The 25777-nt window shown below is 29.0% G+C and overlaps 3 protein-coding genes across 9 annotated transcripts in view; 2 read left to right on the top strand and 1 right to left on the bottom strand.

Moving 5' to 3' along the window:
- Positions 1-6865, top strand: part of LOC123261972 (solute carrier family 2, facilitated glucose transporter member 1-like) — a 28107-nt gene extending 21242 nt beyond the window's left edge. For all 6 annotated transcript variants that reach the window (XM_044723910.1, XM_044723911.1, XM_044723913.1 and 3 more), the window contains 3 exons: positions 1426-1524; positions 2820-3785; positions 4643-6865. In XM_044723910.1, coding sequence (XP_044579845.1) covers positions 1426-1524; positions 2820-3785; positions 4643-4990 — 1413 coding nt within the window. In that variant the 3' untranslated portion in view covers positions 4991-6865. The remainder of the gene's footprint in view (positions 1-1425; positions 1525-2819; positions 3786-4642) is intronic.
- Positions 1-25777, bottom strand: part of LOC123261973 (TBC1 domain family member 19) — a 134184-nt gene that overhangs the window by 56779 nt on the left and 51628 nt on the right. For both annotated transcript variants that reach the window (XM_044723917.1, XM_044723916.1), the window contains exon 4: positions 18646-18693. The gene's annotated coding sequence lies outside the window, so the exon portion shown is untranslated. The remainder of the gene's footprint in view (positions 1-18645; positions 18694-25777) is intronic.
- Positions 21327-25432, top strand: LOC123261474 (serine-rich adhesin for platelets-like). The gene is made up of 5 exons (XM_044723068.1): positions 21327-21345; positions 21515-24444; positions 24517-24763; positions 24844-25020; positions 25107-25432. Exons 1-5 carry the CDS (start codon positions 21327-21329, stop codon positions 25241-25243), a joined length of 3510 nt encoding a protein of 1169 aa, XP_044579003.1. The 3' UTR covers positions 25244-25432.

Genomic DNA, 25777 nt, shown 5'->3' on the forward strand with positions numbered 1-25777 from the left:
ATCACCAACGAACTTGAGAAAGAAGATTAATTTTAAAATTTAATAATCTTCCACAAAAACTACATATTATATTTTCAAGGTTGGATAAAATCGTACCATATCCATTAATATTAATCACTTACACGAATAAGCATAATGATAATTAAAAGATATTAATTTTTAAGCTCAACCGCATTGATTTTATGTAATTCATTGCTGTTAATTTGATATTGTAAATGATATTATAAATCATAAGTGTCATCAGGGTTGTCAAATTTTTGATACAAGTGACATAAATAATACACCCATTTATTTTATACAGCTGTCAAATTTATTAACACTTTAAAAAACCGTTGTAAAATTTTTAGATGTTTTTTTTTGTGGAAAATTTTTTTTTACAAATCAACAATATGATTTTTTTTTTAATTTTTTAGTAATTTATCTTAAATGTCAAATTAAATTTTTTTATTAATTTAAACGGTAATTTTTTTTTCTCATAAAATAAATTTGAAACAATTTGAGAAATTTCAGTTACTGCACTGAAAAAAAAATTAATTTGAATCAAGAAAAAAATTCTTGAACTAAGAAAATAGTTTTGAAGACTTTTGAATCAAGACGAAAAATTTTATGAATTAATTTAAGTAAAATTTACTTAAACCAAGAAAAATTTCTTAGTTTATGAGTTTTTCTACTAAAATCAAGAAGAAATTCTTCAAAATGATTTACTTGATTCAAGTAAATTTTTTTTTCTGTGAATGTTATGAAACAGGACAAAAATAAAAAAATTAATGATTAATAAAAATAGAAAAGTGTTAAGAATTGAATGCACGATTTCGAATTTTAAATACGATGTAAATAATTAAAAATTGATCTATATTTTGTCTACTTTAATTGGAGCGCTATCAATTATGAGCTCATCAGAGTGACATTTCATCACACATAAATGATTAATCACACGACCCTTGAAAAGTTCGAGCTGTCGATGGTTTGATGATTTCAACATGGATCGGAATAACTATTGGCTAATTATCAATTAAATATTAAATAATAAATATTCGTCCCAATCGGGATCCAAGTTTAATTACTTCGAATGAATTAATTCAAGCGGTAATCGATAATGTGGTCAAGTGCAATATTAATATCTGCATAATATATGATGTGTATGTAGATATTCACTCTACCGCAGATTAACGTCAATAGGTTTCAATTGGTTAATATTTATCGTATCACGTATGACTACATGTAATATGGGTCTCTGGAGCGCGGATTCTAATTGAATAACGAGGATCCATTTTCAGCGATCCTTTTGACCTCGCAAACAAACAAACCACTAATAATTATATAACGCATATTGTTTTCATAATCATATATACTTTATATATTTACTGTTTATCAATTGTAAAGGATATTATTGCAAGATTTTTATTTTTATTGTTTTTTTTGCAGGGTATTAATTTCCATTTGGCGTTCGCGATCACTGCGATCGCACTGGGATCTGCCTTCCAACATGGTTACAATACTGGAGTTGTCAACTCACCTCAAGAGGTAAATTTAGTCGACAAATTTTAACTTAAAGGACTTGGATTAAATTTTATATGCAGATCTAGATATTGATGAAAAATGCAAATTATTTTGATTAAACTAGATAAATTTATTGGATATTGAATATAATTGGATCATATATTTTTTTTAAAACAGTTGAATCTATATTTTTTACGTTCAATACGTTCAAATTACGATTTCAACGTTCAATACGTTCAAATTACGATTTCAACGTCCAATACGTTGAACTTACGTTTTCAACGTTCAATACGTCGAATTTACGATTTGAACGTTTAAAACGTTGAATCTACGACTTAAATTTCGACTCGGGAATTTATTATACTTATCAAAATTTAGCGGCAATAATAACAAAAGACACCTAAGAATTTTATTTTATTTAAAAAATAAATTAGTACTTTAAATCTTGCAGTCACTATGTGACTGCCGAGACTTGTGAACTATAAAAAATTAAAATTTTGATTTATTAAATAATGACTTTTGTTAAATTGCACTGTACTTTCTTAAATATTGACGTTGTTAAAGATACAAGCTCATCCCGATGTTACACTCATTAAGAGCTTTCATTTGAGTACCCACATGGCATTTTTTATATATTTAATATATATGATATTTGTGAAATATATAAATATATAAAATATATGAAAAATCGATGTGGGTACTCAAATGAAAGGTCGCGATGAGTGTAACATCGAGATGAGCTTATATCTTTAAAAATGTCAATAGTTCACAAGATACAAGGTCATTTCTTAATTATGTATCTAGAGATAGAGCATGTTCGAATGTAGCTTAAATACTTTTTATAATAAATTGACTATCGGTGAGAATGATATGAAACCTTGAAAAGGCACAAATTTAAATCAAGACTTTTGCAATGACACTAAATTTCACCAAAAAACCCGATTTTATCATATGACTATCCTGAACACAAAATTTTTCTTATCCTTTTAATAATATAGATTAAAAAATTTTTTTTTTAATTACGTTCATAGTTTGTTTTTAATTTCTACTTGTAGAATTAAAAGAAAAATTATTTTTTATACTTCAAAAGTTAAAAAAAAGTCTGATGTTTGTCACTTTTAGTTTCATAAAATAGATCATTAATTATTGAAGTACTAAAAGAAAAATTTTATTGATCAAATGAAGAAAAAACAATTTTTTCTAAATTTTATTCACCAAAATTTATTTACAACCTTAAAAGATTTTTTTAGAATTCAACTAATCAAATCTTTGATTTTAAAAATCAAAATTACATGATTAATAACACAAATTTCTTTCAGATCATCAAAACCTGGATCGCAGAAGTCAAAACCAACCGAACGGGAATCCCTCACACCGCAAACGACATGACAGACTTGTGGGCCTGGGCAGTGGCCATCTTCTGTATCGGAGGTATAATCGGTGGATCCTTGGTAGGACTAATAGCCGACAGATTTGGACGCAAGGGTGGTCTGCTACTAAACAACATATTCGTCGTCCTGACAGTGATATTCGAAGGGTTTTCTAAAATGGCCGGCAGCTATGAGATGATAATCGTAGGACGTCTGTTCATTGGAATAAACGCCGGTTTGAACGCGGGAATAACTCCCATGTACCTTGGAGAAATATCTCCGATGCACTTACGAGGAGCTGTTGGTACCGTCTACCAACTTATCGTCACAATTTCAATTCTGATCTCCCAAGTTCTTAGTATGGACAAAGTGTTGGGTACCGTCGAGCAATGGCCGCTTCTTCTCAGTCTGACCATAATCCCAGCAATCTTCCAGTGCTTAACTCTGCCATTGTGTCCCGAAAGTCCGAAATTCCTGCTTCTGAACCGAGGCAAGGATGTTGATGCCCAGAGAGGTCTCGTCTGGTTAAGAGGGACCAATGACGTTTATGACGAGATGGAAGAAATGAGGAATGAAGCTGAATCTATCAAACTGACCCAACGTGTAACCATGAAGGAAATTTTCGTTAACCCGGCTTTGAGAATCCCGCTGATAATTTCTTTGATGGTGATGTTGGCTCAACAGTTTTCTGGAATCAACGCAGTCATGTTCTTCTCAGACGCTATCTTCCGTATGGCTGGATTGAACACAACAGCTTCTCAATCAGCTACTCTTGGTGTTGGAGCTATGAATGTTGTTATGACCTTTGTTTCGTTGATTTTGGTTGAGAAATGCGGACGAAAAACTCTTCTGCTCTTTGGATTCTGTGCAATGGTTATTGACACTGCTTTGCTTGCACTCTGCTTAGCGTATGCGGTAAGTTGATTTATTTTTTAATTTCTAATAATTAAATCAACTTTATTTTTACTAAATTACAGGAAAGTTTTATCAATTTTTTTTTTAATTTTATTATTGAATTGTGACATTTATCATAAATTAATTCCTAAAATTACAACTTTACTATCTAAAATAGAATTATTATCAATCGATTACTATTCATTATTTTTATTATTAGTTTTTTTTTTTTTTTAATCATTCATTACACACTAGCACATTTAAATAATTTGTTAGCGATATTGACAACGACAATTCCCACAAATAAAATTAGCTATATATTTTTTAATAATTAAATGAAATCTACTGCTGATATTTAGTGAAATATAAAATCACTAGTTAAATTATTGACTATTTAAGACAAATTACTGCTTGATTAGTCAAGTCTAGTATAATTAGTGACCCTAATTAATTCAGTGAAAAATTATAATTTTATTTTATTTTATTTAAATAAACAAACCCAACAGCCTAGGCCATTAACAGGGTTAATAATACAGTAGTTAGTATATAAAAAATTTTTTTTTGATGTATAACAAGATGACTTATAGCTAGCATAGTGATTTCATATACAAATTACAAATTACTAAGTGAAAGGAGTAATGATGAGTTAGCTATTGCTACTCATGCACAACAATAGCAAATTATAAAAAATAAAAGAAAGACAAAATAAAATTATTAATAAATAATTATAATTGATAACTTGTAAAATCACTAATTTTAAAATGAAAAAAAAATTTGACTAACTAAATTAGTAAAAATTTAACCGTTTCAATTTTAAAATAAAATTTTCAATCGAGAAATAATTTTTGAAATGACTAATAAAATTTTTAACTTGACAGGACTCTTCATCAGCAGCAGCTTATTTCTCCATCGCATTGGTAATCATGTTCGTGGTAGTCTTCGCAACCGGTCCTGGAAGTATCCCATGGTTCTTGGTATCAGAACTCTTCAACCAATCGGCAAGACCAATCGCAACATCCATTGCGATCGCCGTTAACTGGGGAGCTAACTTCATCGTCAGTTACTCGTTCCTACCATTAAAAGAACTTCTTGACACGAATGTATTTGTTCTTTTCGCCATCATCCAAGCGCTCTTCGCTCTCTTCATCTGGAAGAAGGTTCCAGAAACAAAGAACAAGACTATCGAGGAAATCAGCAGTATGTTTCGGCAAATATCCTATCAGTGAGACGATTAAAATCTATTTTACGAAAGAATATATATTTTAACGCTTAGGACAAAATTGTGTGGATGGAGCATGAATCTGATCTGAATGATGATGAATGTTATTTTGGTTCTGAATAATCAGATCAATTTAAAGCAGTCGATAACTGTTACCGATTTTATATGTATAACATATATAGTATACTATATATATAATACAATAAATGTATGTGTATGAGTAATATTGTTTTTTATACGTGTAATGGAAATGTCGAACTGAAAACACAGGACTTAGGCATCACTTAGTTTTTAAAAAAATAGTTTTATTTTTTTTTTTTAGATTTAGTTTTATCATTTTTGTATTTCACCGTTTTTAAATCATTTGAAATTAACAACATTTACTGTTTAAGTCATGACAGGCAGACTCAGGATAGATCAATAAAGTGAAAAATTATTTGGATGCGCAAATTTACCACGCGCATTCAAAAATTTTTCAACTCTAGTCATAATTCAAATTCACTATTTTTTTTACCTTCAATGGTTTTATTTATCGACATTTTTAATTTTTTCTCGGCTAATTTATAAATATTGCGAGAATTTGTCAAATAGTCCAGCTGAGATTTATTTGGTAAATTTATCCGGTATTAATTTTAGTATTCCGATTCAGGATATTTGAGATTTATTGCCTGTTAAAGACAACGAATATTAATATTATTATTATTATTGTAATCATATTTGACTATTTAATGTTAATTATTTAATTTGGATAGAGTTTTATTGAACTGCTATTGAAACTGTGTCTTAAAAAAGACTTTGTTAATTTAAAATATTAGTGTACAAACAATAATGTCAACAGTATAATCAACTTTGTAATTATCAGTAGATAAATTTTAATATTATTATTTTTATTATCATTGTAACTATTTTCTGTCATATTGTAAATAATGAGTGCGTGTAGATCAATATAAATATTAAATTACATCTGTAATTTTGATGCAGTAGAATTAATCAGACACGATGTTAAATCGTTTTTAAATTGTTGAAGATATATGAAGTTATGTTTGTTCAAGAATATAATTGTTGTTGAAATAAGCAATTCAGATTATATCTCATAAAAAACGATTTGATGTTTTAAATTATAAATAAATATATGAATATATCGAATACGTCTTCGAAATAAGTAATACTATATATGTAAATGATAATGATAATTTTTTAATGAATTAAATACTCATTCGTATTAATTAAGTTGCGAATATTTACGCAGTTGCTTATTTTTATCTTTTAACATTAAAACATATTAAAAAAAACACACAAAAATAGACTAAAAATAATTATAAAAAAATAAGTTTTTAGTTTGTATATTTAGAAATGATTTTTTGCATGTAAATTTATTTTTCTAATTAAATCTGATGATAGAAAATTGATTTTTGAATGTTTTATTGGACTTGTAAATTTATTCTGATTAAATTAATAGAATAATTATTTAGGAGGATAATAACTTAGATGTGTTCTTTTGTATGCCAAAAACCAGCATCATGTTTTGAGTAATAATAATTAATTACACCTGCTGTAGTTTTTAAGCAAAAAAAAACTTTAATAACAACCATATCGCAGAGTAATTTGATATAATTATAGTTATTATTATTGATTATTATAATTGTATTGAATATGAGTATAAGTATATGTTTAGATGGATCTTTGAGAACTTATACGAGTTTAGAGTTTAAAATTGTACCTCAAAAATCTTAATATTCCAAGAGATCACAGTAATATTAGATTTAAATGTAACTTACATGTCACCGTATCAAAATAAATGCAATATGTTATTATATAAGTATTTTTGATGCTGATATTTTGTTGTCAAACATTTCAAAAATATATATATTATTCAAAAATATGAAAAGGGTTTATTAATTCCATTTACCAGAACTGAATTCCTTTAAATTGATATAAGTGTGTTTGTTTTATGTGTTAATCTCTATTTTTATCTTGAGAAAAATTTTTGTGGAAATTATAAGCAGCTTAAAAGCTTAAAAAAAGATTTTATACCAAACAAACTTTAGAAAACTTTATTGGAATCATTATTGGAAATTATGTAAATTTTATATAATATACCTTCTTAAAATTTATTTTTCTCGAAATTTGTGCCGAGTAAAATCATTGAAGAGGTAATTAAAGTTTTTTGAATTAAATATTTTTTAATAAATTTATATTTTTATTAACATTACTATATTGTTAATAATATTATTATTTTTATATTGTTTCACTTCAACAGTGAATTATATTTAAAATTCAAATACCTCGCGCTAGATCTAAAGCGACATGACCTGCTGTTGGTTTAAAACACGCTGGTCCTGATAGCCAAGTCGGTCGCAACTTTCCGTCGATTTACTGCCGCAACTTGTCACCAAGTTGGCAGCAAGTCTTGGAAATGAACTCGGTTGTTCACCAAGTTGTCGGCAAAAATTGCTTTCGAAACTCTTTCGCACCAAGTTGACGACAAGTTTCTCAAGAAATTTGGCGACATATTGCGGCAGTAGATTGGTCTTGTTTTTCCCAGAAACTTGTAGCCAACTTGACGCCAACAGTTACAAATTCGGAAGTTGACCGCAAGTTGTCGCTAAGTTGGTGGTAACTATCTGACACCAACTTGGTTGGTCTGAAACTGTGGCTATCAGGGGTGGAACGGCCTCTTTTACCCAGATTCCGATTACACAGATTGTGATTAAACAGATTTTCTATTACACAGATTACTTATTACTCAGATAACCGATTACACAGAAAATCTTTAACGCAGATCCCGATGACGCAGATAATTTAAATTTTTAAATGATAAATGCCATAATAAAGTCAAGCACTAAAAGTGCCTGAAATTTTTAAATTGCCGCCATCAAAACATGCCGGATGAGCATGTAATCTAGCTATTGGTTGAATTTAAGGTTAAAGGTGTGCACGGAGCGCTTTATTGAAGTATCTACAGTGTATATATGTAAAATCCCGCGTTGGTTGAATTTTTTATTAGATACTTGATATAATGAATCAAAAAAATTACAGGTTAAAGATTAGAGCTATATAGGTAAGTAAACATATTTATTATTTATATTAAAAGTTCGGGTTTGAAGTTTAAATATAATTAGTTCAATTACCCCCAAGCGGGGATGAATCGAACCATTTGACGCGTTTGCATAAATTAATCATTTAAGAATCAATGTTGTTTATTGACTAATTTATGGATCGATAATTAGAGAAGACATAATAAATTACCATTCCAAGAAAAAAAAAATTAGACAAACGGTTGACCCTGAAGGCCATCCCTGCAACTTCCCGCCACTTACATACCTAGGCGCTTAAAATTGCACTAATAATTGCTCTTCGAGCTCAAAAAAACAACTTATGTCTTATTTTGAGCTCTCCAAGCTCAAAGATAGTCTTTCTATACTTTTGACATAAAATTTAATTTCACATAACTTCACACTAATAGATTTGTTTATAGTTAAAAAGATTTGTTAATATTTAACAAATCATTTATTAGAAGCCATTTGTTAGGCCTTAACAAATATTTCTTAGTATTTAAAAAGATTTATTAATACTTAATAAATGAATATCAGATTTATTGAATACAAACAAATCATTTTGAATACTAAGAAATATTTATTTAACATTAAAAAATGGTCTCTAATAAATGATTTGTTAGCTATTAACAAATATTATTTAATACAAATAAATCCTTCTATCAGTGCAGTCAATTCGTTCAAGAGATATCATAAACGAAAGAAAACCGAAAAGTGTTTCCTGCACATACTTCACATAATTTCACATAATTTCAGTCAGTTTGTTCAAGAGATATCATGAACGAAAGAAAACCGAAAAGTGTTTCCTGCACATAACTTCACATAATTTCACATAATTTCACATAATTTCAGCCAGTTCGTTCAAGATAAATCATGAACGAAAGAAAACCGAAAAGTGTTTCCTGCACATAACTTCACATAATTTCACATAATTTCACATAATTTCACATAATTTCAGTCGATTCGTTTAAGAGATATCATGAACGAAAGAAAACCGAAAAGTGTATTCTGCACATAACTTCACATAACTTTACATAATTTTGCATAAGTTCACATAACATTTCTTTTCGGATCGTTTTTGATGAGATAGTATAATTTTTAGACTTTTGAGCTCGAAGAAGCATAGAAAAGCTATCTCTCCAAGCTCGGAGAGCTCAAAATAATTCATAAATCGATCCAATTATTATACGAGGGATTTTCAAATCGAAAAAATTTACCCTGATTCGTTCTTATATTTGGTCCTATTTTAATTTTTACATATGTTCACTTATGTACATTTTCTTTATATATTTCAATATATCTTTTAATATATAATATATATTAATATATATATAACTTTACTTTTTTTTAATAAATATTTGTATTATTTTTAATAGTTTTTAAATTTATTAATTACTATTGATTTTATATATTTCTTAATATATAAAGATTATAATCTATAAAATTTTTAATTCAAAGTAGGGGAGAAGGGGGTCAATTGAACCCAAAAATTTTCATCAATTTTTTATTATTCGAATTAAAACTAAATCATATTTTTTTTTTTCTTGGAATGGTAATTTATTATGTCTTTTCTAATTATCGATCCATAAATTATTCAATAAACAACATTGATTCTTAAATGATTAATTTATGCAAACGCGTCAAATGGTTCGATTCATCCCCGCTTGGGGGTAATTGAACTAATTATATTTAAACTTCAAACCCGAATTTTTAATATAAATAATAAATATGTTTACTTACCTATATAGCTCTAATCTTTAACCTGTAATTTTGTTGATTCATTATATCAAGTATTTAATAAAAAATTCAACCAACGCGGGATTTTACACATATACACTGTAGATACTTCAATAAAGCGCTCCGTGCACACCTTTAACTTTAAATTCAACCAATAGCTAGATTACATGCTCATCCGGCATGTTTTGATGGCGGCAATTTAAAAATTTCAGGCACTTTTAGTGCTTGGCTTTATTATGGCATTTATCATTTAAAAATTTAAATTATCTGCGTCATCGGGATCTGCGATAAAGATTTTCTGTGTAATCGGTTATCTGAGTAATAAGTAATCTGTGTAATAAAAAATCTGTTTAATCACAATCTGCGTAATCGGGATATGTGTCAAAGGGATCTGGGTAATAGCGCCATCTGTGTAATCGGAATCTGGGTAAAAGAGGCCGTCCCTCAGGGGTTATAAAAACAAACCGGTAATAAAGTTTTCTCACCAAAAACAACGTAACATTGAAAGAAAAAAACGAAATTTACACTTTAAATATCGTTTACTACTCAAAAGGATATTAAATTTATCTACTTTACATAAATGAAATCTTCAAAGTTAACAATAAAAGATATAAAAGTTCTTAAATTAATCTCTCAAAACTGCTACTTGATTTTTTTTAAGTGTAATTTTAAATCATAAGCGTAATTATTTAATGAGTAGTTGCATTAATCAATGAAAATTGATATAAATAATATTAAATCAAACTTTATCAGCTATAAATAAAATAAATTTTGCTTTTTCAGTCGGAGCTCAAATTTATTAATTGAAATAAATACGTCAATCCTTTAAATTTAATTTATTTGTTAATTAAAATCAATATTAATTTAAATAAATATTTTTATAAAAAACGGATATTATAAGTACATTAAATTATTAATGTTTAAATTAAAAACTTATAAATAAATTGCTAAGTTATTTTTTATTTTATTTTATGACGTTTATTTTCAGAATAATAATAAGTTGAAATAAAAAAAAAAACCGTGGAATAATTTGTTAAACTAAAACAATTGGATAAATTTTTTGGTACATCTAAAATGAATTGAAATAAAATAAAACACAGGTGAACGGTGTACACACGTGGGAGTCCTTCCGTTTTAAGAATCATAAAACGCAGGTGCATGTTCACAATACACAATGCGTCACGGTATTGTCGCGGGCGGTAAACCGTCGTTTCAGATTTCCGTTATACACAAAACTAATTGTTATTCTCTTCTAAAACAATGAAATTTATCTAAATCCCACAGAATTTTTTAATTCCCTGCTACTGCTTCCTCAATCAATCAATTTCGCTGCTAAAAGCCACCAGGAAAGAAAATTTATGCGGGACATTTCTTCACAACAATTTAAAGTGAAATAATTGAATTTCTGCACGTATTTTCAATGCTTGATTATAAGTTTCATGAATTTAAGAATGAAGCACATAATTTTCTTGAATTATTTCAAGCCTATAAGCGGAGTTGGGGTGGTGCTCCCCGAAGAGTTTCGATATTGTTAATAAGGTCTCACCTGACTGCTCCTGAGACTAATAAAGTTCTTTTACAAGTATTGCTTCTTATATTTTATGTTTTATGTCCATATGGCCTTCGTGCCCCCAGCATGGAACTAATGGGTCTTTATAACATCTATTGGTTCTTTTAATATACCCATAAAAAAAGCTCTGACTTACAAACTAGATAGAATGATAATAAACTCTTCAACTGCAAGACAGTTACTTCTTTTTTTACGTGTTTTGTATAAAAATTTGAGATTAAAAAAGACCGACTAATGATTTTATGACCTCTACTGATTTGTTGTTAGTCAAGTTATTCGAGTATAAGCTTAAGATTCATCTTGATAGAAAAAATACTGCTATTAAGAAAATTTTTTGGGAACAATACTCAGTATAATTATATTTTCTTATCTTAAGAATTGATCAAATTGATAAAAATTGTTTTTAATTACACAGTAAAAAATTTTGCGTCATTTTGTACACAAATCGTGTAAGATATGTGACGAATAAACAGTTTTGTTTAATTTTTGGGTATACGCTTGATTTATTTTAAATAAAATTTGTTGATAAAATTTTTTTTTTTTTTTACGAAATGACGGAAATTTTTCGTAAAAAAAAATTTTATTAATTTATCAACAGAAATAAAGTTCGCTAATTTACGATGAAAAAAAATTACTACACTGATAGAAGGATTTATTAACTATTAATAATTTAATTTATTTGGAGACAATTATTTAATTTATTAAATTTTAATAAATATTTTTTAACATTCAATAAATATTTATTTGGAAGGAAAGTACATTTATTAATAGTTAAAAAATATTTGTTAACTGTTAACAAATATTTATTAAATCCTATGATGATAAAAAGTCATTTATTAACCATTAATAAAGCTTATTAAATATAAACAAATTCTTCTATCAGTGTAGTGAAAAATTCAATCCATCAAGTTACTAGTAAAAATGTAATTCACTAATTAATTAGTAAAAAATAAAAAAATGAACCTTCAAATCATAATATTGTCTTAAAATTACTTCTCAACCGTCAAAAATTCTAAAGTAACCCTATTTAATTTTATCTACAGTAAATTTCTGGTCTTTTGCAGCGACCCCCATGTACTTTCTTGACTTTACCCGTCTACGGTTTTAATAATTGGCAACGATTGCCGACCATCCGTAGATCCCCCCAACGTTGAGCTAATCGAGCATAAAATTCCGTTGTTAAGATACTTTATCCACTCGTTAACTGTTTTTACATTCTTTCACCAGAATAAAAAATTTCGGACTTACTCAACGGTGAATGCACGGGCAATTTCTTTTTTTTTAATGATATATCATACATAAAATAATAAATAATAATCATATGTAATTACACCTATATACTACCTATCGTACGTGTTTTATGATCTATGGAATCGATGTACGAATGTACGTTTGAAATATTTCTTCTAATGTACGGCAGTAACTTTTCCCAAGACAATTACGTTGAAGTTTAAGTGTTAGACACCCTTGTACGCTTGTAATATACAAGTGCGGACTTTTACGGGGCATAAATTTGGTCGGTTATTCTTATTCGTTGCAGTTATTATTTTTATTGTTGCACTATTGTACAAGAACAAAAAGGAAGTTAAGTGTAGTTATTTTTTTTACTGTTTGCAGGTGAACTCTTCCAACTTTTCGCTTCTGCACTCTTTATTTTATTTATTTTATTATTATTTTTATGATAAATTAAAATGATTGGTGAATTCGAAGAACGCAAGCTTAATTTATTCACGCAATAAGTTTTTTAACGAAAAAATATGTTACTTTTTTCGCTGGATCGTGCGAGGAAGTGTCAGAGAAATCACCCGAGAAATCTCTTTTTTGCGCGAGTTGTGAGTAAATATAAATGTATAAATATGTATGCACCTTAAGTGCTTATGCTAATTGTTCTCTTGACTCCTTTGGTTTTCGCCTCGATAAATGTTTAAATAAAAGAAACCGAGTTAACACTCGAGTAATTGTAGACAAGAGAAATTACATGTTAATTTTGTTAAATAAATTCAATTATAATTAATGCACAGCACGGAAACAAAAAATTCACGTCATTAATTATTTTTTTTTATTTTCCATACAAATTACTTGAATTTTTGTTTTACTACACGCGTCAATTTAAAAATAATTGTTATTATTTAACAAAATTTCTAATTAAAATTTATTGCTATTTATTTTCCTGTGATTTATCAAAAAAGAAACATTGAGTTGTTTTTTTGTTTGTTTGTTTGTTTGTTCGCGATAATGTGAAATTGATAAAATGAAAAAAAAAAAAAAAAAAACAATAATCAAGATAAAAAATGTGAAAAAAAAAATGTAAGTAAAAAAATAAAATAAAAATCATAATCTGTTGCATTAGCATTTCACGGAGTGGTAATTTTGAGAATACATAAATACCTTTTCGTGGGACTTATATTATTTAACTTTTGTTTCCGGGGGTTGTTTCAAACTTAACGTTTTACGTCGCCAACTTTAGCTCCACAATATATATATTAAAATATGAATATATATAGATAGTAAAAGGGAGGAAGAGGAACGATGCTCGACTACACACAGCGAAATCATTATTTTATGTATTGTATGTAATATTACCATATTCATTATAAATTATATTATTATTACTATTATTGTTTTTGATTTCAACCCTTGTTTCAATTTGTGAGTTCACAATGCTGAATTCACCAAACCGTGCCACCCCCTGGTGTCCTTTCGGTTATGTAAAACCACATCCGTGAATATTAACATCCTAATCACCGCTTCACAGGTAGTAAGTTCAATTCAAACTCCCCCCGAAAAAAAATTAGTCATCAAAAAAATGGAAATTTATTTTAGGGCTGGCGGATTTACTGGCACATGCTATATAATTTACAATTACGCCGAAAAACAGCGGCGATTAAATTAAATCCATGACATTTCTTTTTAGCTCGGGCTTCCAGGTGGAGATAATAAATGAGATTAAAGAAAATTCGAATACATTTTTCCGTGTATTAAAATAAAGCAAATAAAATGTAAAAACACGTGCGTTGTATATGATTATCGAATTTATTAAATTTAAAAAAAAAAAAGAAAAATAAAAACCTTGAAATATAGTTGACATGTTTTGATTAATGTGTCTGTGTTATTATTTATGTCCAAGAGTTTGAGTATTGTGTGTATGTATATGTTAAAAAATATAAAATACGCTACGGAAGTTTTTGTTTAACAATAAATGAGCGTTAATGATAAATAATACGTTCAGCAGTTAATCTTTCAATGCAGACACTTACGTATTATAATCATAATATTAAGAAAAAAAAAAATAATAATAATAACTAATACTGAAAAAATTTTATTTGGAACAAATAAACATTTTTCATAAATTATCAAGTGTTTTGGGAGTGACTCACGCTTTACATTGCGTACGTGACAAAGTATAAACTTTTTAATAGGCAAGATTATTTATTTTTAATGGACTTTATTTTTTAAGTAATCTATATTACACTGATAGAAGGATTAAGTTCTATTTAATAAGATTCATTAACAGATACTAAATGATATAGTAACAAACTTTTCATTACCAAGTATTTAGTAATAGGTACTAAATAATTTACTAAAGCTCATTTAGCTCCACCAAATAAATATTTAGTAGTATTTAACAAATGATTTATTGGTACTCAATAAATCGTTTATTGGTATCAAAAAAATTAATTTTTTAACTAATTTTAGCGTGTAACCCAACTTTTTAACTTAAAATAAATAAAAATAATTAAAATAAATAAATTTAAGTAAAAATATAATGTATTATAAAGAAAAGAATTTTATTAAATTATATTTTTTCGTTTGAGACATTTATAAAATTTAAAATTAAACAAGTTTTTAACACATCAATAATAGACAATAATAGACAAATTAAAAAATGTAATCTAAACTCCACTGAGAAAAGACATAAATAGAAGATATTTATTGGGAGTATGTGTGTTTTTAAAGGTTTAATAAATCTCCCAAAATCGAGCTGAGTAAAATAATCTAAGTTAGTAAATGGGTTATGTATCACATAAACATTAGAATTAAAGCATAGTCATCTACCGACAATACTTGCCAAAGAAATATTTAGTACCTGTTACTAAGTATTATTTGGTGGAACTAAATATTTATTTCCATATAATAAGGCTTTGTTCATATAAAGAAATCATTTATTAAGCTGTAACAAATAATATTGATGGGTACAAAATATTTGTTTCTCTCAAATAAATGAATAAAAATTTTGTTACTAAATCAATTTAGTACACTGTACTAAATCCTTCTATCAGTGTATTAAGAGAATAAGCGAATAATTCTCACCAATAGTCAATTTATGATGATAAGTATTTAGCCTGCATTCGAAAATGCTCTATTTCTAGCTACATAATTAAGAAATGACCTTGTACCTCGTGAACTATTGACATTTTTGAAGATATTAGCTCATCCCGGTGTTACACTCATTAAGACCTTTCATTTGAGTACCCACATCAATTTTTCATATATTTATATGTATATATGAAAAATATATCAAAATGCATGTGGGTACTCAAATAAAAGCTCTTGATGAATGTAACATTGGAATGAGCTTATATCTTCAAAAACATCAATAGTTAAGAAAGTACAATGCAATTTATCAAATATCTTGTGAAATATTGACATTTTTAAAGATATAATCTCACCCCGACATTACACTCATCGAGACCTTTCATTTGAGTACCTACATCAATTTTTCATATATTTTATATATTTATATATATTATATATTTGTATATATGAAAAATATATCAAAAATGCAGGTGGGTACCCAAATGAAAGCTCTTGATGAGTGTAACATCGGGATGAGCTTATATCTTTAAAAACGTCAATAGTAAAAAAGGTACAGTGTAATTTAACAAAAGTCATTATTTAATAAAGCAAAATTTTATTTATTTATAGTTCACGAGTCACGGCAGTCACATAGTGACTACAAGGTTGCTAGTTTTTTTTTTTTTTTTTTTTAATATTTTAGGCAGTAGAATTTTTTTTATGGTCAGTAAAATTTTTATTGAGCGAAATTAAATTTCTAATCGGTATATAATGACAAAAATAAGTCTTAGAAATATAAAAATAATGAGTATTGTACCCACTAAATTATTTTAAAAACAAGTTAACGGTTTCCGGAAGTCCTAATGGATTACTAATTATTAACAACCCGATCTTTGGATTAGAGGACATTGAAATTTACCGAAATCGGATATCTGCGATGGCAATCGATGGAATCGACGGGCAGTAATCGGGAAGTATAAGTTTAAGTTTAATTAAGTATGAGTATACTAAGTAAGACTTTACCATTACTCAATAAATAACTGGAGATAAAGGATGAAGAAGCTTGTAAGCGTAAAAATTTATTACGGAGAGCAGATGACACTGAGAAATTCGACACGAAGCATCTCAGGTCGTCGCGAGTGACGTATGGTGTCCTCTCAAATAACCGAGCTATAGGAGAAAACTGATCGTTATTATAAAAAATCAATACTAAATACTATACCGTCCTTTATTTTATACTTTGTTTTTTTTGACCATAAAAAAAAACACCGCGACACTTGTCGATTTAGTTACTCATCAAAGTCCACATTAATTATTTTGTAACGCAACCAGATAAAATATTATTATCGAATTTATTTAAAGACATGATTTTAAAATAATATTTTCGAAAGAAAAATAAAAAGAGATATATTTCAAAATTGAAAATTTATTGTAAATATCAAGCTCCTGGCTTTATTTATTCCAATTATTGTCAGTAAAATATAGTATATTTCTTACCTAGGGCAGGAAAATAAGAAATGTCTCAGATTACATGTAATTGTTGACCGAGGCGAAGCCGAGGTCGACAAACGTGTGATCTGAGGCTTTCTTATTTCCTGCCCGTGGTGAGAATGCTATTTTTCTCCTCAACGGAGGCGGAAAGCGGCATTTTCATTTAGCGCAGCGGACGGAAAATTGACGCTTTCCGCCCGGAGGGGAGAAAAAATATTATATGCTAAATATTTCAAAATTTATTGTATGTATTAAAATATGCAATGTAATCGATGGTCGATTAGTGGGCAAGATAACTTTGGGCTCGTGTCCACGGTATAATTTATTTGCTCGTGAAAAATATGATTATCAGCAGCAGCATTGTTGCCTTTAATAATACAAAATGATGGAAGTAATACCCTGTTTTTAGATTGTAATTATGTGCAATTAAGTGCTAATATTAAATGTATTTTTGACTCTATACACTATTGTGGTTAACCATTGGCCCGTAAGCAAAAAAAAGGGGTACTATTATGACTGTTGCAGATGCAGATGGTTCATTGAACAGAATCATCTGAAATAAGATTGGATCAATCGTTGAAAAGATGACTATCAGTTTTTAAAAACAGTACTTTTATTGTTGCGATTAGATGTTCAGCTGGGTTTTCGTAAATGTCCTGCACTGCTATATAATGTCCGACAACATTTTATTTAACGAGCCTCCCTGCTGAGGATATTTTAAGCGAGAAAAACAACATGATAGTTGTATTGGATAACGTCACAAAGAATTCTCGCCAAGGATTATTGGGCTTCGGTCAACATTCAAAATTACGGTTTAACGACTTGTCCTAATGGCGTCAGCAGTTTCTAAAGACCGAACATCTTTATGACTATTATGGACAGTTTTTGGAGACTTAATGCGAGGCTCTATTAGATTTCATTTATTCTTTTTTTTTAACAGATGGGACTTGATATTTTTGCCAAATTTTAACGGAAAACAATAAAGATAATTTTATAAAAAATGACTTGTGGGAGTTAATAAGCTTAATTGAATTTTAAAAAGTTTTGTTTTCAAATAGAGTCAACTAAATGCTCATTATGATTACTTTACACTGAGAAAAAAAAATACTTTTACTCAATTAACAATTTCTTGGTTCAAAAAATTCGATAACGATCAAATATTCTATTATTATTAATTATTAATTTCTGAAGAGAAGAACATCAATATTTATCTTTGGATAATCGATAAACAAGAGAATAGCTTTATTTAAATTAAGTAAAAATTATTTCAATGAATTTAACAAGTTCTTGAGCTAGGAATATATATTCTTGAAAATTTTCAAGAACATGAATTCTTGTATCAAGAAAATTTTCTTAATAAAAGTATTTATTTTTCTCAGTATAGCTAGAGTTTTTTTATTAAAAAAAACGCATAAGTTATTTTTGATGATTAAGTCATTAAATAATTATATTTGACCAAGTTTTTAAATTATTATAAGTTTTTAAATGAAGAAAAATAAAAAATTAACTCACTTATCTGCAGAAATTGTCGATCTCTGTAACAATTCTTCATTTTTGAACCTAAAACATAAAAATTAGACATTTATTAATTTTTTTTATTTGATTTATTGAATTCAATAAAAATTTCTAGAATGTTCAGGCTGTCAATATTTTTTTAATAAATTGATTACTTAAAAAACTTATAAATAAAAGTTTGTATTCAAAACCATGGGCTTAAAAAATGAAGTTTGAATCCCATTACAAGATACATAAGTTATTATTTAAAATGAATAAAATGAAAAAGGGAGTTGCCAGCTGGGTGTGGAAAAATTAATGTAATCTCTACGAAATTTGATTGTAATCGGTTGAGTGTATGAAAAGAAGAACCGGGATGCAAGATATATCTCATTACTTATACGTTATTACAATACATACAGCTAAATAAAATTAATTTACAACTTGAAAGAAAGGTAATAGAGTAATTGACAAATTTATAAATAGTTACTGATAATATTAACCAAATACTTATATTAAACATTGAATTATGATATTTACAATTCTTGGTGAAATGAAATTACGTCAAGGCTGCGAAAATATAAGAAATGTCAAATGATATATCAACATGAGTTGAAAGAACCGACTCGTAATTCAAGTAATGTCTGCAATTGTTAGTCTTATTTCAAGGATAAATTTTAAAATTACATCAGGTGTGCTAAACATATTTAAATATTTTTTAAATTTCGTAAAATATATAAGTTATCGTTTATTATAAGAATTTAATATATTCTAAATATAAAAAATGTGTTCCTTCTTATGAAAATAATTAAAAAAAAAATTATTTTGGATTTTAATTTTTAAATCACTAATACAATATAAACCCGACTGTGAACAAAAATTGGGTATTATATGTACGTTATATTAAATTAACCAGGTGGTAGATTTTCATAATAATAAATTTAATCACCCTGCTGTGATTAACATTCGAGTTTCGTGTACCGATAAAATACTATGTCACGGTTTTAAAGTATGTATGTGTCCATATATCTTTTAGTTAGTGCGTGAAACCACTTCCGATTTATACTGCAGGATATATACGTTGCAACTTGCGACTATGGCTCACCGCATAATATAAATTTATGTTAAACCCTAAAATCATCCCCCACAAATGAAAAAAATTTTATCTGCTGTCGATGTACCTAATCACAGGTAGTGATAGATTATAGTAAGTTAGCAATTAGCTATCTGCTGAAGGTTGTTGTTGTTGTTGTTGTAGTACAACAAAAACCAATCATCACAAATTTGAGATTTTCATACATTAGAAATATACTTTTTTTTTTTTTTTTTTTTTTTTTTTTTTTATAAAAAGAATCGACAATGAGAATTATATCTCGAAAAAATGACAAAATAATTATCGGTACAACTCCAGAATAAATATTAAAAATTTATAATTGCTCTAGTGTTAAATAAATATTTACAATAGATATAAAAGTTAACTTTTAAGTTTACTTTGATAAACAGCCGCGGTAAAAATATGTTGAATGATAAAGTAAAATATCTTTAATTATTATTTGGGCAATAAATCAGGTAGACAACAATCGAATTGAGCGTAATGGGATTTAGATTACGACAAAGTGGGATAAAATAACACGCGATAGAAAGAAATGTATTGTATGATGGATTACTGTAATAATATAAAGACAAACTTATGTTTAAATGTGTGATATAAGTACACTATCTGTAAAGGCATAAACAATCAGCGTCGCAATGATGCTTTAAATTTAATATTGCTTAAATTTAGTCATTTGGAGGGGGGAGTTATGATATTGAGCATTACGGGCTGGTCTTCCATAACTTGGTCTTACTACACCTGAGTATTTTCAGTTTTTCCGCAACCGTTTAATCGGCCGTATCAAATTAATTATTTTATTTAAACTCGGATCTTTATCATTTTTCATTCGTTATTGATCTGAGTACCTAACTGGAAAGTGATTTAGATATATAATTTTTTTATTTTTTAGTTACTTTTTTTACTTACTTTAATATTAGTGGTGATATGAAGTTTTGAGATTATTTTATAGAATTTTACATTAGTTTTTATTTGGCTAAAAATAATGTGGTTTAAACGAGTACTCATTGTTGCTGTATTTATTTTCCGAGGTATAGTTTTTTTAATTTAATTTTTTCTATATTTTAGCCCAAAAAAATTTTTTTTTCATAATTAAAATAAGAAAAAATATTCTTTCACTGTGCAGTAATTCGAATCATTTGTAATAATAATTAACGTTTGTATACATAATTTTATTTTTGGATGAAATTATATTTGTGTGCACAATTATATAAAACAGCCGGTTTCATAATCATCAAGTCGATTGGAACGAAACAGATTTTTTTTTCGATACTCTACTTAAAATAATTAATTTAAGCTGAAATTATTTTAAAACAAAAATTTAATTTCAAAATCATTGAGAAATTTAAAATTATATATTTCTTATCTATTTAATTTTGTTAGGTAATTTTCCTACGGTGGTTTTTTTTACTGATACGGTATCATCTACGTCATAATTATGACGCTTCTACGTCATAATTATGACGCATCAGTAAAAGATAATTATGAAATAAAAATTCAAATTTTGAATGTTGAGCAACCTTTTCTTTCTGGTAAAACAAAACCCTAGGTAATAAATGATAAATGACCTCTTAAATTGTTTCTAAAGATGCAGCTGGGTGGTCTCAGTAAATTGGAAACAGAAATGTACCGATACTTTGCAAAAAAAAAAAAAAAAAAAGAAACTTCCGGTGATTAAAAAAAAATGAGCCACTAGATTAAAATTTTTGAAAAATATTAATAATAATTATTATTCATAGAAATAAATTTTTTGAGTATAAAATTAAATGATTGCAGTAACATCTTCAGAAGATGCTACACCGACACCTCCTGGAGTTATTCCTCTAGAAAAAGAGTTCAGTGTATCGGATCTAAGCAATTTATCAAGCTCTTCAGCAAGCGCTTCATCAAACGCTTCATCATCAGCGACAACTGTTGTGTCTGACAGTACTACGACACCAGCATCCAATTTGACGGATACTACTGGAGGATTACTGAATGGAACAACAGCAGACAATTCAACATTGCTAGCAAATGGAACCACTGATAACTCGACACTGTCATCAATAGATCCGGCTGGTAACAGTACAACATTATCCGATGCACCAGTTGGAAATCTAACTTCTTTGATTGCGACTAGTGACAACACAATATCACCCGCGAATCCGACTTGTAACAAGACAGCATTACCCGTGAACGCGACTAATGACAACTCAACGTTAACAGGTATTGGATTAGACGGAAACTCGACTGCTCTAAAATCTACAGAATTAGCTCTCAATGATACGGGTGATACCAATTCAACGACTCAAGCTCTTCTTCCTCCTGGAGGAAATTCCACAGCAGACAATTCGACTCTTGCAAGCAATTCTACAAATGGAACAACTGGTGGTAATTCTACTGACGATGCAACGACACTTGCTACCAATTTAGCAGGATTAACAAGTCCTGATGGTAATTCAACAGATAAAGTAGATAGTATAAGTCCTGACGGGCCTGCTAATTCTACTTTAGATGGTACAACTCTCGATAACAATTCAACTTCTGTTGGCAATTCGACTGATGGAACAACTCCTAGTGATAGTTCTACAGATGCAACAACGACACTTGGTAATTCAACGGATTCAATTTCAAGTCTTAATTCTACAGAGGATGCAACGCAATCTACTCTAAATTCAGCTAATGGAACAACTAGTGATAATTCTACAGATGCAACAACGACACTTGGTAATTCAACGGATTCAATTTCAAGTCTTAATTCTACAGAGGATGCAACGCAATCTACTCTAAATTCAGCTAATGGAACAACTAGTGATAATTCTACAGATGCAACAACGACACTTGGTAATTCAACGGATTCAATTTCAAGTCTTAATTCTACAGAGGATGCAACGCAATCTACTCTAAATTCAGCTAATGGAACAACTAGTGATAATTCTACAGATGCAACAACGACACTTGGTAATTCAACGGATTCAATTTCAAGTCTTAATTCTAAAGACGATGCAACGCAATCTGTTCTAAATTCAGCTAACGGAACAACTAGTGATAATTCTACAGATGCAACAACTCCAATTCTTAGCTCTACAAGCGCACATTCAGCTGCTGAGGCAACTTCTGATTCCGATGGAATAACTACTCGAAGTGTTGATTCGATCTTAGAAAATACAACTGCTGAAGAACAAAACCTTGCTGATAACTCAACAAGCACAACTCTTTCTACTAATTCAACAGAAGAACAGAAAACTCCCCTCGATAATTCAACTGCTACTCCAACACCGGAAAGTATGACTCCTGGTTTGAATTCAACAATTGATCCTACAGCTATCACTGCTAACGAAATAGCAGAACTTACATCTTCTAACGACAAATTGAAAGCAAATCTAACTGCTGTTAGTAACTCTACAGAAGAAACAGCTCCTGATTCTACGACAGAAGGTACAACTACTGATGGCAAACCCACGGAAAAGACTTCTGAATCCAAAGTAGAAGGTACAACTGACAGTAATGGTTCTACAAAAGAAGAATCAACTTCTGAGTCACCTGTAGACACCGCAACTCCAGCTGATAATTCAACTTCCAGCGCTGATTCCGAAGAAAAAGCGACTACTGTTCTTCCTGAGATAACTTCTGAATCTCCAGTAGAAAGTACAATTGAAGACACTAATTCTACAGGCGAAGCCACTACCGCTAGTAATGATTTAGCTTCCAATGCCACGGCGGAAAGTACTGCTAATTCAACAGCCGCTTCATCAGAAGAAACTAAAGCTAAATCAGCAGAAGATACAACTTCTGAACCAACAGCGAATGTCACAGCTCCTAGTTTAACCGAAGCAAAAACTAGCCCTCCAGCTGATTCTGGAATTGATGAAGTTACTCTGACGGCTGACTCAATAGTAGAACATAAAACTTCAAAATCCCATGCAACAGTAAACCCTACAACTCCTTCTGATAATTCTACAGCAGAAGATACCACTTCTGAGCGAATTGCTGATCCTACCACTGAAATTATAAAAAAAGAACCAAAGGAAAGATTGTTAAACCATCTGTCCGCATTTCAAATGGATTTCTATCAAAGAGCCGCCGATAAACAAGCTGCTTTAAGTCTCTCTAAAAATGAAACCGATTCTCTCGCTGATAACTCCACAGCATCAAATTCTACTGACACTACCAATTCAACACTTTCTAATAATTCTACTGCTGAAAGCTCAACTTTGGAGGCTGACAATTCAACCGCAGGACCAGATCTCAGTTCAGCTACAGCTGTTTCTAACACGACTGAAGGCTCAAATTCAACTGCGACTGCAGAAGGCTCTGATTCTTCAGCTACAACAGGAGCGTTAAGTTCAACTGCTTCACCAGATGGAAATTCTACTGAAACTAGCTCGGGAGATTTGACTGGATCAACCGAATCAACTTCTGAAGCCGATAATTCAACAGCTTCTAATTCTTCCGCTGATGTAACTTCTACCGCGGCCGCAACTGCAAGCAGTAACTCCTCTTCCAATGCAACCCAAGATGAATCGACCTCCTTTGAAAAGTCAACGGATCTTGTAACCCAAATGGAAGTTCATCCAACAACTTTGGCTGCTGATTCATCGCACCAGAGCTCTGATCATTCACTCCAGTATAAATATGTCGTCGTTGATCCAAAAACTAAAATACCTTGCTTGCTTATGAGTGCTGTAATGAATTTGGACGTTCATTATGAGATGGCTAATCATACCGTAAGTTTTTGAATACATTTTTTGTTAGATTTGAAATCATTGATCATTTTTTTTATCCAAATTTTTTTTTAGATGGCTAATGGAAGTATGACTATTCCAACGACAGCACAAGTTGAAGGTACTTGTAGTTACACCGATGCAATGATGATACTGAAGTGGAAAAACGAAAAACTTTCGGAATCTAAGCGAGATGTCGATAGCAATGAAATTGGCATGAACTCTGTTGTCTTTAATTTCGTCAGCAAAGACAGCAAAGCTTATCTCGACAACATTGAGGCAAATATTTACCTTGATAACGCGACTTTCCCTTATGCGCTGAGTAAGCATGTTTCAAAATCATTAATATCGTTTTTTTAATTTTAATTGCTAATGTAAATTTCAATTTGATTAATTTTACAGAGGCGACCTTGAAGGAAAAATCAATCAAACGTCTAAGTCTTTTTGAAGCGAACATTTCAACAGAATACTTAATTTGTGATGAACGTACGGATGTCCATACTCCTAACATTACTCTGTCGATGAAAAATGTTGCGCTGATAGCATTCAATACCAAAGAAGACTTAGCTTTAAGAAAAGGTATTTTTTTTTTAACAAATTTTGAATCTATAAAAAATTTATCATTGATAATAAGTTGATTTTTAACTTATAATAATTTTTTGTAGCTCACGTTTGTGGAAATGAAGTTACTGTAAACGTAGGAGCTATCATTGGAGGATTGACAGCGGCTATTGTGATAATTTGCGTTATTTTATACTTTATATCGAAGAAAAGTAAAAGAACTAGCGCAAATCTACCATGATTAACGTTAACTATTATTTAGTATATAAATTGTTTTGTTGATATATGTTATAGCACAAATGATTTATTGAATGTTATATAAATTTAGATTATTATTATATATTTTTAATCGTACTAGGCAATAAGATATGACAGTAATTTAAAGATTAATTCATCATCATCGCCATATTGAATAAACCAAAGAAAATTATATAGTGGCATTATTTGCTTTATGGTATGACAGACAGTATTTGTAAAAAAAAAAAAAAAAAAAAAAAAAAAAAAATTACTACCACGTATACTAATTTTCTTTGATACTTATATGTTAACTTTGTTGATAGTTATTTTAATTAATTGATAATAAATTATATTGTATATTTTATGTAATAAGATTTTAGTTTTGGATTCAGCAATTTTAAAAAATTGAAATTTTTTTATTTAAATTTATCTAAGGTAATAGACCCAGTTATTGACACTTGCAATTTTATTTTAATTAAATAAAACAAATCGACTCTAATAAATTAATTAATATAATTTTTGAATTATAAATTTTTAG

Source organism: Cotesia glomerata, linkage group LG3 (genome assembly GCF_020080835.1).
Source record: "Cotesia glomerata isolate CgM1 linkage group LG3, MPM_Cglom_v2.3, whole genome shotgun sequence".
Taxonomy (NCBI): domain Eukaryota; kingdom Metazoa; phylum Arthropoda; class Insecta; order Hymenoptera; family Braconidae; genus Cotesia; species Cotesia glomerata.